This window comes from Danio rerio, chromosome 18, assembly GCF_049306965.1.
Source record: "Danio rerio strain Tuebingen ecotype United States chromosome 18, GRCz12tu, whole genome shotgun sequence".
In the NCBI taxonomy this organism is placed as follows: Eukaryota; Metazoa; Chordata; class Actinopteri; order Cypriniformes; family Danionidae; genus Danio; species Danio rerio.
In genome coordinates, this window is record NC_133193.1 from 26567554 (window position 1) to 26584242 (window position 16689).

Consider the following 16689-nt stretch of genomic DNA (forward strand, 5'->3'; position numbering starts at 1 on the left):
ATTGCATTTATGATGTCTCTGCTCTGTTGACTTTGATGTTGGAAATTCAACTCTACAGTTTAACAGTGTTATTGCCATTTTAGTAGTTTGAGACAAGATATTGTTTAAAAATTAATATAGAACAAAATTTGTAAAATAACAAAATGTCTTGGCAGCTTATTACCAGGTTTTTGCAACCTAGACAATATATCACTTTAAACTATTAAAAATGTTCATTAAAGTCACTTTTTTAACTTTTCAAGGTTAAAAGTTGTTGTAAGAAAGATCAAGATCCCTTCATGCAATTTGAAAATATAGAAAACAGATTTTTTTTACACTGTAGTCTTATACATATTTTTATTTTAATAAGCTTAGCATTTTAGTTTCAGTATTCTTGTTGACATATGTCATTTTTGCTTGTATTTTTAATATAATATTTACTATTTTAACCACATGTTAAAGAAAAATGACTACCATAATTCCATATAATGCACATATTCTGAAAAAGTAAACGCGTAAACATTTAAGACCAATTTAAAAAGATGTGTGGTTACATATATCTATTTATTCAACTTATTAAAATAAAATAATTTTATAGCTTTTGAAATAGCTTGTTTCAGTTAACATATTCATTATTAATTTCGCATAACAAAAATAATTCAAATGACATGCTTATAGCTCTAGTTAAACATAACCCTGCATTTAAATTTTTTTATTATTTTATCTTATATTTATTTATCTTTTCCTTTTGTTTTTGGTAACTGGAGTGGTGGCATGCAAAATGTTTGCTGTGTAAACAAAATTGTTATTGATGGTGTAATCTGTATTCTATAGTAATATGCACAGTGAAAAATAATAAATAAATATCCTGCTTAAAAATAGAGAAATGATCGCAATATCTTAACAGGGTGCACACATTAGATGTTTAACAGCAGGCAAAAATTCATCTACCACATACATTAGCCAAACTTCAACAAATTAAATTAGTTCAAACTAATTTTCAAACAGTGAATTTGCTGCTTGCATTTTGTATTTTAAAGACACTGTTAAGCATCCAAACCAACAACTTCTTCTCTGCCTTTATCAGCCACTCATCTGCCTTTTCTTCTTTGGCCCGAGTGCAGTGATGAAGCCCAGAGCAGGTCTGGGTTAACTCTTCCCAGAAGAGTAAAGCAAGCAGCATTTACCTCTGCAATATTTGGACTTCACTGCATAAAATTGCATATTTACTTTTTTACAAACATCACTGGCCAATTTTTACATTTTTCAATTTGAAACCCAAGTAGAAAGACTCCTTATCAATGTTTTGGTGATTTTTGTCCATGCATTTCTGAATCTATAGCTTTTGTTGTAGATTTGTCTGGAAATTTTTGTAACCTCATTGATTTTAATCAGTTACTAGATATTGGATACTCAATGTGTTTAAGTGAATAAACCCTGTCTACAGATTGTGGACCATCCAATCGTCTGCGTCAACATACAGGAATCATGTTACTGACACTGGAAAGCATGTAAAGCATGCAAATAAATCATTGGTGGAACTTAATATAATATTGACCCACATTTCCACATATGGAATGGTAATACTTCAACTTAATATTTGGGCAAATGGTCATATTAGAATTAATTAGACCAAACCACTTTCACTTTTCATATTATCTTGTGAATATAACACAGTTTACTCTTGTTGAGTTAAATAATCTTAATCACTGAGATAAAAAAGAATGTTTTGTTAATAATTGTAGGTCAAATCCACAACTATTTTAATAACGTTGATTGTTTGTAAATGTAAGATATGGACCAGGCAGATAAAAAAAAGATTAATGGCTCTTTGTGTGAAGCAACAAACATTATTGATGTAAATGAAGCTGGTAACACCAAACTTAATTAAAAAATCTTCAAACTAAGTCAATATAAGCAAATAAATAACTACGATTAACAAGTAATCTAAAATAACCCAGGTCTTTCTCTTTACCTAACAGCCAACTAACTACACTTGGTGTTTCTCTTTTTAACACATGCAAATCATGCTGGACTATGAATCAACTACCCACTCAGTTATATGTCAACAAAATATATTGATGTCATCTCTGTACAAAATGATTTATTTTTTTAAAGATTTGAGTTAAAACATAATACAAATAAAGTGTCAAAAGAAATTGCGTTGTTTAAGCTTAATTTGAATTGAACGAACAGCAAAAATCTTGTATTTATTTATTTAGTGTGGTGACCCAGTTTGGGGTTCAAGCATTCCTGACTATCATGGCAGTACCCTGATCCCTGTATGTACTTGCTGCGATTTGTTTTCAGTCGAGCCCCTGTGGGAAGACCCAAAATTAGCAGTGGACTGCAAAAGGTTACAGGAGCTCTGGGAACAGCGTCCATTTTGACTCCAGAGTCCTGTCTGTATTTGTTTGCTAGCAGGCAAATGCTTTGTTTATCTGCAGTAAAAAAGCAAACTCTTATAAATGACATGACGATCAGCTACATAGTTAAATATTGTCAAATGATAAAGTCAACATTTGAAAAGAACTTGGCATAAGTAAAATGAAATTATGAGTCCATCCTGTTTTCTATTAATGGATCAGGAAGGTGCTGCTGTAGTAGCATGGAGGCTGTTGTTTAGGCATACTTTGGGTCCTATAGTAGCAACTAAGCATTGATAAGATTATTAGCATTGCATTGTTAGGATTAGCATAGCATTGTTATGAACCATGTGAAACTCATGGGTCGTTTCCACTGAGTGGTACAGTACGGTACGGTACGGTTGAGTGTGAGTCACCTTCATCAGGCTTGTGTTTTCACAGCCGAAATATGGTGGACAGAAAGTTTTAGTCATTATTATTTAGTACATCATTCTTGCACGAGGAAATGTCAAAGTAAAGCTGTACAGGTCGTTCACATATAATGCGAGAAGCACTTCTCAGAAAACAGATGCTTTACACACATAAATACTTGTGTATAAATGTTCATTTCTAACCTTACTATGAACATGATTTGATTATAACTGCAGATCAATAAGTGCGAAATAGCCTACTGTAACATCTGCAATTATATAAGATAAATAAATAAATGCAACATTTACAGTGTGAACACATACAGACCCTTACAGACTCTGATATGTTATCAATTACCGAAAAAACTACACACCGCATACATTTAGTCCTTATTTGTGTTCATCAACAACAAGCAACATATAGCCCACAGTCAGTGCAAACCTCTCATTTGTATCTTTTATCTTCACCAGCACTTGTAACCTCTTATTAGAAAGTAATTCCGTCATTCTGTGTTCATAATAGTCCAAAGGGTGATGATAATAGCTAAACATGGAAGTTTGTTCATGTTTTAGGTTGCTGAAAGAATCATTTGCTAATTTGTTTTTTCGGATTTCTCCTTAATTTTTTTGATGTCATTCACACGTTTGTTCGTTTCTGAAAGGATCGGATGTGACATTCTTGCGAATTAGCCCTGACAAATCTGCAATAGCTGGGTGATCCTATCATGTTAATATATACCAAAAGTTTAAGTTACATTATTAAAGTAATGGTTCCAGCACCTTTCTACCATGGTGAATTAAGTTCTGAACCCAAAAGAAGGTCCGAAGAGGAGGTATTGTGCATACAGACACAGTGAGATATAAAATCATAATTATAAGAAATAATTGTGGTTGTAGGATATTACATTTAAGATGCAACTTGAAATATATACTGCAAATGCAAATAAAGTAATATAATATGTAATAATATATATATAGTACTATGTATTAAATATATAGTATAACACCATATATAGCCCCAATTACAAGTATTACATCAATTACATTACTTTAATACACGATTGATTAATAGTTGCCAGGTACAAAGCCAAAAAAGTTTGTTAGATATAGTCCAAAACACAGAGATAGAGCTGCTACAGCGATATGTTCAGGCAGTGTTGCAGAAAAGGGTGACCTCTGACCTACTGTTGCTCCTAAAGGTGTCCACTAACACACCACTATGCTGCCTCAGCATATACATGATGCATCTTCATGTGTGCATCAGCTACAGCAAGAAGAGGGGGCTAATAGTGACCTAATAGCTTAAATCTGTGCATTTTCTGATGAAAAGCAGTTGGCACGGCGGGCAAATTTGTGGGAGGCTTTACAGTAAGGAAGCAGGAAAAGCCAAGCTCCCCCTGTGGGAGTTGTTTTTTTCATAGGACTGTCGGTATGCATGTGCTGCCGGGCCAGTTCAGACCTACCTCATGGCTGGCTGGTTGGCATTCCAGCCTCATTCTTTAATTACGTCTCCACTCCTACACAGATCAACCAGAAGACCGCTCTAAAAGCACTTGTGTCAGTCATCTGATGGTCTTATTTAAGTAGACTGCAGACACATGTAAAGCACAGGGCATAAAGTAAAACACAGTATGCATAGCTTACTGACCTCTGCCATTTAGAATGGATGACTGTACTTTAAAATTACTGCTACAGTGAAAACATGCATTCCAAAATTATAGCAGTCATATACAAGAAATGTTCACAAGTTTCTTATTCATTATCAGACAACAAATGTATGGATAGCATGGCTCTTGTTGCATTTTTATTTTATTTTCATCGAATCAATTTGATTTAACTTTAACGATACATACATTAAAAAATTGTAAATAATACATAAGAAATAGCAAGACATAAAGTCATAATGTGAGGGATCAAGATTGACTGTGAGATATTAAGCTACGTTTGAAGATGTAATTAATACAGACATAACATTGGTTCAAATATTGAGGGAATTAGCGGGCCCGGACTAATGCCAAGAAGTCTATATTAAATAGCTATAGCTCTTTTGTACATTTTGATGGTACGTTGAAAAATCTGTCGATAACCATTAAGATTTTTATGTTATTACTTCTTTATAAAACTGGAAGCTCTCATGAATAGTGGAACGTTCCTTCCGTACTGCACATGCAAATATTACAATCTAATCACAAATAAGGCTAATTACCTGTACACATAGTTAGTTTATGGGCTTGCTTTTCATTTCTGAATTTATTGTATTTAATTTATATTTTAAGATGCAGTATTTACAAAAAACAAGCAAACAACTAAAAAAAAATAGAGAAAGTTTTTAGGAATGTTTTGAGTTTTATTGCTAGGACCCCATACCTGAAGTTGCTTAGATTCCCCAAATCACAGCCCCTGCTGATAACTGATATGCATAGTCGATAATTTTAACTGTAAGATTAAAGTCAAAACTACAGGATATAGGATTTATGGCTAGATTGTAGTCACATTGTTAAAACAAAAAATAAAGTATATTGCTGAATGTCAATGCAAAAAAAAAAAAAACAACTAAGAATGCAAATGCAAGATGTTATCAAATTGTTGAATATAAAATGAAAATTTACAAGAAATTAAGTTTCAATGGAAAGATATATTGTCACCTTGCTAAACAGTAATTCGCAATTACTAGAAATACAGGTACAATAATGGGATCTAGGGCTATTTTAATGATCTAAAATGCATGTTGCAAAAGCATTAAGGGCATGTCCAAGTCAGCTTTTGCTATTTTAAGGATGGAAAAACAAGGTCTGCACCCTGAGGCATGGTCTAACAGGGCTGTGCTTTTTGGCATAACAAGATATCGTTGTGTTTTGAGCATAATGTGCATTAAACCAATCAGAAACTCATCTTCTATTTGCTTTAGAGTCAGTTGTGTCACGCCATGGCGCATGTGCTAGTTACACGGCAGACTTTGTAAGTGGAAAAACTGAATGCTTCACTAACGAGAAAACAGTTAAACAGACCATCTGCAGTAAGGATAAAGAACAAGCCTCCTCCATTTGGCCACTTTACTTTCTCTTTACTTTTACTCCTTTACTTTCATGGAGTAAGAAAACAGTGGAAACTCTCTTAAATATAGACATACATTAGCCTATTTATTTAATTTTGTTTGCTGAGTGCAAAGATTTGTTTCAAAACTATTTCCAAATTCAGTTTTAATTTCTAGCAAACAAATAAATTAACATTAATAATAAAATGTAGTAAAAAAAAAAAAACTCAGTTGTATTAAAACACACTTTCTATTCTCCTCCATATAGTGACGCATACATCTCCAAAACCCGGCAAATATAATAAAACAAATATAAATATGCATATAATAAATACTACTACTACTACTAATAACCTTATACAAATACAAGTTACAGTTGTGCTGATATGCCAATTGCAACAAACCACGGCAAACACGCCTTGCGCCTTATTGCGCCAGGTGTATGATAGGGCCCCTAATGTCATAACCGCCTAAAACAAATTAGTTACCACAGAATCTCATTGGAAAAATGTGCTTTAGCCTACATTTTTGTGAAACTGCAAAAAAATACTTCAACAAACCTTAGATTGCAGTTTTCAGGTAAATAAACGCTACAGGGCAGCTATAATAGTTACCGTGAAATTATCATTGAATAAAGGATTATATTTGTTCGGTTCTTTGCACAACACTAAATAAATACCACAAGACACCTTAATGCTGTCTATAAGGTAGCTCCATTTGTACGGTGTCGTTTTTGTCATGCAAGCACTGGGGTTCAAATCCAGCGAAGCACAGTTCCGCAAAAGAGATAAAAAGCAATGTGAAATCCAGTTACAACAACGTGGTCGCAGTCCATTTTATCCTCAAATGTTTGCATTCGAAAGCAATATACTGGTTGAATAGGTTAAGGGAAGAGTTTATTTCAGTGTTTAGGTGATCTGTAATCTTTTGTTGTAATCTGTGATCTTTTGTTAACGTATAAAAGAATGACGTTGATCTTACAACATACAACAAAACATACTCTAAGTAATGTATTTCAAATTCAAAAGCATTAGACAGCGCCCTCTAGTGGATTTGTTTTCTGAAACGTGCAAAGAAACATATGAAAGGAATGAAACTGTAATTTAGGTTGAGGCACATATTATAGCAGAAAACACCTGCATGTCATGCATGCATCTTAATGCATCTGAAGGTGTTTATTAGAGGAATAAGCCTCACCATTAAGTCAGTCAGTTGTTGCTATAGCCAACAGGTCGTAATTGTCTCATCCAACATTACCATATTTCTCCAACAGCTTTCTGGAGTATAAAAGCTCTATTTAGTATTCGTTTAAGTTTTAAGTAGGAAAAAAATTAAGCCTAGCTTTTATTAGCACTTAAGATCTTGTTAGATAATAACAGACGCTGAGGTGTATTTCATGAAGCTTTTTTCCTTTGAGAGCATCTTGCATTAAAACACTAAATTTGCTAATGAATGTTTTTTAAGCTCCACTAATGAAGGCTTTCACTGTGGAGAGGTGCAGGGGTGTACTGAAACATATGAATGCAATGCGCAGGAGTACAGAATAGAACTGTGGGTTCAGACTGACCGGAAAGCCACATTCAATGAAGCTGACAGGCAATAAAAAGACACAATCATGCGGTCTGTTCTAACTCAATCAAGATAAAGGGTAACCGAGGCTCTTATAGGGTCTATATATGGTTATGTGCATATATAAAGTCTGCCTGGTTTTCCTGTCAGACACTTATCCGTTCAGAAAACAACTAAAAACTACTTCATTTAAATGCTAATGCATAATATTGTATTGTTTAATCGTTGTATTTCTTTTGTAAAGCTGCATTTATTTAATAACAAATAAAAATAAATTGTGAATGTGGTAACGACTTTAATCTACAGTGTCACAGGATATTCCAGAATTCATTCGGTCACACTTTATTTTAATGGTCCGTTAGTTGAATTTAAGTTACATTGCTGTTAGTAGACTGTTAGGTTGGAGTTAGGGTTAGTCTAAGTTGACATGTACTTGCAAAGTTTCTTATAGTCAGTTAAATGTCAATTGAAGGAGCATTATCAGCAGATATTAAGCAGACAGTCTACTAATACTCAAATGGACCATCAAAATAAAGTTACCAATCATTCTAGTATGGGTTGCTTTTATTTTAGAAATTATTATTACAAAAAAGAAGCAAATAGCAGAAAAAAATCTAATGATAATTATGTCATTATTAATTATTGAGCACCAGTAACAATCAATCATAATCGGACACCATATCAGTGCATAAGAATGATTTCTGAAGAAAGACAATTAAGAAGAAAAAAAAACATACAATATTTAAAGTTTTATAATATTTTTTAAAAAATATAAAAAATTCAATTTATAATCATATTTCACAAAATTGTTGATATTCCTATATTGGTGATCAAATAAATGCAATAAATGAATAAGCCTGAAGATGATACTGCCACGAAATCAACACAAATATTCACTACATCCCCAAAACTGAATAAAAATTAACATAACAGCATGCGGCCACTCTGAAAATATCTTCATCTAAATGTTAATCCTCAAGCTTAAGGCATAAAAATCTAAATAACTCAAATGCATTGCTTTGATATGCACTAGTTCATTCACAACACATAAAAGGTTTCACTCATTCGAATCAAGCATTTAGCTTACATCAGTGGATTGCAAATAAACCTGAACGGTTTCTACAAGTGGAAAAACAATTACACAAGCTAGGTTGTTGTTGTGTTGCAAATTGAGAATATATTAGTGAAACATTAAAAAAAAGAAATCTCAGTGATGGCTGAACAATCTGGCCTATTCATGCAGCACATGCCATGCCTGCAGCCTCGGGATTTAGCCGATCAGCTGAGCACAGCCTTCACTACAATACAACATTGTTCTCAAACGAAACGCTGCTTGTTTGCCTTCAAACTCCGCAGTGCGGCTTATCGGTGGAGAAACAGCTTCAAATCTCCCTCTGAGCTTGCAAACTGAAATCAGTGTGTGTCCATTTCCCACTGCAAGCTGTCAAACAAGAACTGCGCTTGCCCAAAACCCTTTTGAAATGACGGGTTTTTCTGTTGCAAGTTTTTTTTAAGAACTATGGGGTAAGTAGCATCACTCAACAGGAAAAGGAAGAAAGGATTTTGCATAACTTGAGAAAAAACCTGAAAGGAAAGTAAAATCCATACAACACAATAAGTACTTTGCAAAGAAAGAAAGAATGAAATATGATTGGAGAGGACTCTTGTCGTATGTTAAATGAGAAAATTGCCCGAACGTGGAATACAAAGGCTATTTAAAAAGGAAATGTATCTTTGAAAATAAGATTATAGAGTTAAATAATGAATTAAAATTTACCATTATTGAAAGTCTGACGCGAGCACTTTCCGCTTAGCTTAACATAAATCATTGAATCAGATTAGACCGTTAGCATCTCGCCCCTTCAAAAATAAATATTGTATAATTTTTCTATTTAAATAGACTCTTCTGTAGTTACATTGTGTACTAAGATCAAAGGAAAATGACAAGTTAATTTCCAGGAACTATACTCCCATTCCAGCGTAATAATCAAGAAATTTTGTTGTCGTATCATGGTTTCAGCAGGCGCAATGATATCATGCAGCGCTGTTACCTAGTAACCTGTGATGTATTTTCAGTTGTTGTGTAATATTATTGTGCTTGCTACAGCCTTTGCATCTAGGCCATAGTTCCTTGATTATTATACCGGAATGGGAGTATAGTTACTAGCCATATAGGCCTACAAAATAGCACTTATTTTGAAATATATTTTAATATCAACTTTTAATAATATACAATGTAATTACACAATAGTCAAGATTTAAGGCAATTTATGAGTGAGAACATGCTATGGTCATTGGTTTTCTGAAATTGCTGAACATTTTAATACTGAAAGTGCTTTTGTCTTGACCTGAAAGAGTGTTTCATTATGAAAAGTAATTGAAACCTTTTTGCGAGAATGGCAGAAGGTACACTTGCAATTTAAGAGTTTTGAGGGACATAAATGTAAAGTTAGGAGGCTACAACTTCAATTTGCAAGTTGCAATCTCAAACCTTTGAGAAAATGGTGATAGAAATTGTTACCTTACAACTGTACTTTGTCTCACAAAATTGAAAAAAGTCAACATTTATAAGATGACCTCAGAAATTAGGTAAAATTGCAAGATTGCCAATAAATATTGTGCAAAATAAATGAGCAGCTCTAAGAAAAAGAAAAAACTGTTTGTTTGTATCTCATCCTTGGTTTTTAAACATTACTACGCCACTATTTTTCATACTGAAAGTGCATTTCGTAGGAAAGTCCTAAAAACATGTTTGAGGAAAAGAAAAAAAAGTAATTGAAACCTTTAACTCAAAATGACAGAACATTTATTTTCATTTAGAAGAGCTTTAGTAGAAAAACAAACAGTTGTATGGCTTTAACTTAAAAGATGCAAACTCTAAAATTGGAAAATTGTGTTTGCATTTTACCACTTTAAACTATAACCTCACAACTGAATGTTTGCATCTGACAGATTTGAAAAACAAATCACAGTTAAAAGACAAACTGAAACTAGTGAGAAATGAAGTCAAGATTGCAAGATAAATAAATTTGCTATTGTGCAAAATAAATTCACAAAAACTTGAATAAATTGAACACCTATATTTGAGGAAAGTCTATGAGATGTTTTACAAACTCAGATTTGAAAGAAATAGATATATTGGTAACACTTTACAATAAGGTTCATTAGTTAATGCATTTACTAACATAAACTAATCATGAACAACACATGTAAAGCATTTATTAATCATAATTGAACATTTACTAATGCATTATTAACATCCAAGTCCATGCTTGTTAACATTAGTTAATGCACCATGAGTTAACATGAACTAACTATGAACTACTGTATTTACATTAACTAACGTCAACTATCATGAACAAATACAGTAGTAAATGTATTGTTCATTGTTTGTTCATGTTAGTAAATGCATTAATTAACATTAACTAATGAACCTTATTGTAAAGTGTGACCGATATATTATAAATATGTCATAAAAGGGTGACGCAGTGGCGCAGTAGGAAGTGCTGTCGCCTCACATCAAGAAGTTCGCTGGGTCGCTGGTTCGAGCCTCGGCTCAGTTGGCGTTTCTGTGTAGAGTTTGCATGTTCTCCCTGCGTTCTTGTGGGTTTCCTCCGGGTGCTCCTGTTTCCCCCACAATCCAAAGACATGCGGTACAGGTGAATTGGGTAGGACAAATTGTCTGTAGTGAATGAGTGTGTGTTTGAATGTATGTGTGGATGTTTCCCAGAGATGGGTTGCGGGTGGAAGGGCATCTGCTGCGTAAAAACGTGCTGGATAAGTTGAAGGTTCATTCCACTGTGGAGACTACGTATAAATAAAAGGACTTAGCCAACAAGAAAATATGTAATAAATAATTAGCAAGTCACTTTTGCAAGATATAATGACAAAATTCTCAGGGAAAAATCTAAACTGTGAGAAAAAAAAGTGAGAAACAAAATGAACTCAGAAAAAGAGTTGCAAGAAAAAAGGTCTGAATTGTGAGATGCAAAGTGGGACGTAATTTGTATTTGTAAGCAGGCTTTCATACTCCTCAATATAAAAGCTATAAAGCATCAAACAGCGACTGAATTTAGTTTTTCCTTTAACATTTCTCCTCTTGCTCTCATCACTGAGATGCACACAGCAGTCATGTGAAATAAATCACAGCCCACCTACTTTGAGACTTGGAAATCTGTGCACTTTGATAAGATTTGCTTCCTGTACTGATAAGATATGTTTCCTGTTATCTCTGAACATGACATTTGTCTTGTTCTTGTCACCTTGACAACTGCTAAATCAACAAGTTAGTGACGTTGAGTATACTTCTGCACTGAGGATAATCTTAAAGTCATGTTCTGTCTTGTTTTTTAGATTAATTATTTGTGTGTGTGTGTGCGTGTGTGTGTGTGTGTGTGTGTGTGTGTGTGTGTGTGTGTGTGTGAAAACACTTTTAACAATAAAATGTCTATCATTGTGACAACAGTTTTATAACAAAAATAAAGCATTGTGTATATTTAGAACAAGAATCAGTAGATAACATAAAACTTTGAGGACAGTGCAGCACCAAAACACTAATTATGTATTATTTTGAATCTTTATATTTTACAAAAATCAATCAACAACTTGATTTGGCCTACACTTTTGTGCTGCTTAAGGTTTGGCTTGGAGTTTTCAAGCTAAAATGACATATGTATTAAAAAAATAATAATAATATAAAATAATGCAACAATCTTATTATATCACTCTTGATCATCTGGAATATGTTTACACAGACTGCTCTTTTTCATATTGACCCAGTGCTTTATGGCACATAACAGGCTCAAGCTTAGCTTATTTGCTGTTCCACTTTAATACATCAGTGCTTTTTGACTTGCCACTGGAAGGCCAGAAACCACAATAAATCACCCTGATAATCATCTTCTTTTTACTTACTAGGCCCTAGAGATGTGTGCTTTCCCTTAAATAATTCTGCTTCAACCTACTAGGTGAACAAAACAAAAGCAAAACTGATGCCTGTATATATGTTAATTAAATGGAAGTGATTCACCTATCAACCTACCAGGGGATGCTTTTTTTTCCAGAGATGGGTTGTGGCTGAAATATATGAATTTCCATTTGCAGAATACATTGCTCCTTGCATACATTGCAATATCGAGGTTAAAAGATATATCGTGCAGCCCTATATAATGTAACATTTATTTGAAAACAGTGATATTTTATGATAACCTCCAGGCTCAGGCCGAGCCGTCATGGGAAAGCAGCTTTGAATTTAACAGCTAATCACATGATGTACTGAATGTGTCTTACACTCCACGGATGAGCCAAGACCAATCACACCGGGTTAACAGAGGCTTTTAAAGCTCAAGTGAAAAAGGAATGATGGAGCACTCACATAAATACATACATAAGAATTCTGAATTCACTTAAACAAATTTAACAAATGTTTAGTTGATACTTCTGTGATTGTTTGATGTTTTAGAAGGCATGTTTAGTGCTTGTGTTTTATTATAGCTTCTGTTTGGAACATCGACTCTTGAAACTTTTCAATATTGTTTGAATTTTCTAAATATTTGAGCATCTACTGATTTTGGTTGTTTTTCAAAAACTCATTAGGAGAAGTGCACATTCAACACAAGTGACACTAATCTTTTCAGAAAAGTTTAAATCTCCTTTACTTTAAAGATTACCTCAGTTAAATGCCTTTTTATTCAGCCTGTCCACACTGAAAAATCAATACAAAGATGATACCTTGGATTTACTAAATGTTTGCACTAAAAGTGAAGTGGATGTAAACAATTCATTTTGTTTGGCTGAATTTAAACAAACAAATTAAGTTGAACATTACAAAATTTTATTTGCTTGCCTAAATTCAACCCCTTTAAATAGTTTGCAACAAGTTTGCAGACATCCTTTTTTTTCAGTGTACTGTTTTTGTTTTGTACACATAATAATGTACACAAAATAATTTCAATAAGATCAATCATAATACTTTTTACGTTGTATTTTGCAATTATACAATTCAAATTAATATGATTAAAAATGACAAAAAAATCTGTATCAGAATCAGACAATTTCCTTGTGAGAAAAAACAAACAACAACAAACTAGGGATGTCCCGATCCGATATTGATTGGAAATAGGTCCGATATTAGTCCAAAAAACTATATCGGACTGCGCTAAAATCTTCGATATAAGCAGTCTGATGTGCTCTAGACTCCGTTACAGCTATTCTAGCCAGCAGCGTCCAGAGCCAGCGTGCAAAGCCCACGTGATCACAACACTGCTTGCTAGCAAAGTCACTTTAAGATTTAACATGCTCTTCACACTAAGTTATAGTGTATTACGATAGAAATCTATTGTGACGGTAGCACATGCTGACACTATCAACAACACCACATCTGATTTATTTACTTCACGTCAAGGGTTTTGTATACGCTGTTAAGCAACGCAAGGCACCGAATGACGGCAAATACTCCGGCACAGTCTTCATGTTCTGCTGCTGCAGACCCACAGATACGCGCTGGACATCTGTTCTGACTTTGGTAGTAGCTTTGAGAAGAGCGCGAGGACACACGGAAAAGAAAAGCCTTTTACTAAATAGACTGATCCAGCACATTATTTAGGGTGACAATACATCCTCTTTTTTTTCCGGACATGTCCTCTATTTGGGACTTAAAAATGCATTTAGCCAAGATTTCTAAATCGCCTAACATGTCCCGGATTCTGCTTTCATTTTCTGTAGCTGCGTTTTTGCATTTCTTTACACGCAAACTTTGGTCGGTGCATCTCAATCTCTCAGCAGCACCAAGACTAAAGAGGGAGAGAGAGAGAGAAAGAGAGAGAGAGAGAGAGAGAGCAGATTTGACCTGTCAGTGGTGCACATGGATAGTAGGAAATCATTCTGTTGCTGAGAGCCATTACAGTTTAAAATAAAGATCCTATTTCTTTATTTTAAAGAATGGTATTAGAGGCATTCCCATATTTAACTCTTCTTTAAAAAGCCCAGAAAGAGAAAGTGCTCTGATAAACAGTGTCAGCTTTGCACATGAGTTTGCAGTTCTGTCTTTCTTTACATTGTCGTACTTTTCCCATGTGGGCAGTAGGGCTGAATCAGTGCAATATATTATGCAAATAAAGTAAATTTGATAAATAAAATTATTCTTAAAAGTCACATTATTTAATGTGCTGTGGAGAACAGGTGTTTCAATCCATCTACAGCAAGTTTATTTATGTTAAAGATAATATGTGCAATACATATTATTATAAAATAATAATGTTTTGTTTGGGAACATTGATACAGCCATAATCTTAAATGATACAAACAACGATTAAACAGATCTGATCATATAAATGTGTACTAACCATCCTGCACATTTTTATTAATTTAACAATAACTTATAACAATAACTCCCTATTTCTGCTGCCCAGTGTGAAAGATATTTTTCAGCTTGAAACTTGAGCAAAAATTCATCAAGAAGCTGTGTGTGAAATTGAAACTTTGAACACTCAACCTTTAGCAGTTAGTCAGTTAACAATGTTTTTTTCTTATGTTCCTGCTCTCAGCTGTTTTTACCATTTGCTGATGGTAAAAAATAAATAACTGAAGTGACCTTTAATTAGTATTTTGCACTTTAAAAATGTAAAAAAATTTAATTATTTTTCAGGGTCTTAATATTTATTCTTTAATTCTTTTTTTATATATCCTTATGTAAAAGGTTCACATTTATGCAACTAATAGTAAATACATTGGTCGTTGTTTTCTTTACTGACTGTTGCTGACTTTTGTTCTTGGTTTGATCTAGCCGTTCATACATTCCACTCAACGAAATAGGTAAAAGTAAAGTATTCATGATTTGTGCTGATTATTGTATCGGATTTGTATCGGTTAGTACTGAAGGCTGCAATATCTGTATTATATTGGAAGTTAAAATGTTGTATTAGGACATTCCTACAACAAACAGAATGAGACAGTAAAAAAGTCACCGCATTGCTGCTAAATGAATTAGAAACCATCTCTTACATACCGATATAGAGCGAAGAATCTTTCTTCCGCACGTGATCGTCTATGTAGGAAACACCCAGGGGCTGAACGGGTGTCGCGCCGATTCCCAGCAACACCTGTGCTCCAATCAGAAGCAGGTACATCATGTTGGTGTTTGCTCTGTTTCCACATGGTTCATCAGCTTTTGAGGTGTTGGAGCAAACATCTCGGCCCTGATCTTTGCTCCAAGTGTCTGTGATCTTGTATTGACTGGCGAGGAATTCTGGTAATGCAGAAAGCAAGGCTCCCAAAGCCATGACAATGCCTCCGCAGCCAATTAAACGAGGACGGTGGGCTTTAGCACCAAAATAACTAACGAAGAGAATGAGGGCCAGGTTGCCGATCTCAAAGCTGCTTGCGATGACACCAACATCAGCGCTCTGAAGATTGAAGCGCCGCTCCAACGTGGTCAACACACTTACCTGGAATAAACAAATGAGAAGATTGTATGTTAATGTGTAATGTACAGTCATCATTTGTTCCATTGCGCAATTTGAGAAAGACAGTAGTTCTATTAAGGACAGATTGAAGTTCGAAGATTGAAGGCAGAGTGTAATAAAGTAAAAAAGTAAACGTATGTCATTCTGCAGCTTTATATCCACCCTTTTCTATACAAAATAGTGTTTCAAATGATAGGTTGCACTTGCAATTTGGGGTACTTACATTTAAAACCACTGAAACAAATCACTTTTTTATGACTGTATTATAAATGAGTCATATACACGCTGAACACAAAGAGAGATACTGTACGTTTGACTTTGTGGCTATTTGTGGCTATAGTAAGTAAGTAATGTGTATTTATATAGGGCATTTTATTTTGTATGGCTATACACCCAAAGCGCTTTACAATAATGAGTGTGGGTCCCTCCGCACCACCACCACTAGTCAGCAGCATCCACTTGGATGACGCGAAAGCAGTGAAATGAAAAGACAATGATAGAGCCAATACGATGATTGGAAGGCCATGATAAGTAAGGGCTGATGGAGTGAATTAGGCCAGGACACTGGGGTTACACCCCTACTCTTTTAAATGCCATGGGATTTTTAATGATCACAGAGAGTCAAGACCTCAGTTACAGTCTGGGGTTGTCAGAATACTGGAATTCATTATCAATTGAATTGATTTGTAGAGCACGTTCTTAAAGAGCGACGATTTGCCATTGTGTTCATATGCTCAACAGAAATGACTTTGATTGGCCGTAAAGTTCATCAGTTCACCAAACTCACCGCTGTTTGCTGAGTGTAATCACAGATACAGGGACACTGGGGCATTTCAAAGTCACGTTGATGAGCTGGTTTGTCTATAAGC

At 34.3% G+C, this 16689-nt stretch overlaps 1 protein-coding gene across 2 annotated transcripts in view; it reads right to left on the minus strand.

Moving 5' to 3' along the window:
- Window positions 1–16689, minus strand: part of slco3a1a (solute carrier organic anion transporter family member 3A1a) — a 107333-nt gene that overhangs the window by 71555 nt on the left and 19089 nt on the right. For both annotated transcript variants that reach the window (XR_012393777.1, NM_001045188.2), the window contains exon 2: window positions 15364–15802. Coding sequence is in view for 1 of the 2 variants with exons in the window: in NM_001045188.2 (NP_001038653.1) it covers window positions 15364–15802 (439 nt within the window). In the remaining variant the exon portion in view is untranslated. The remainder of the gene's footprint in view (window positions 1–15363; window positions 15803–16689) is intronic.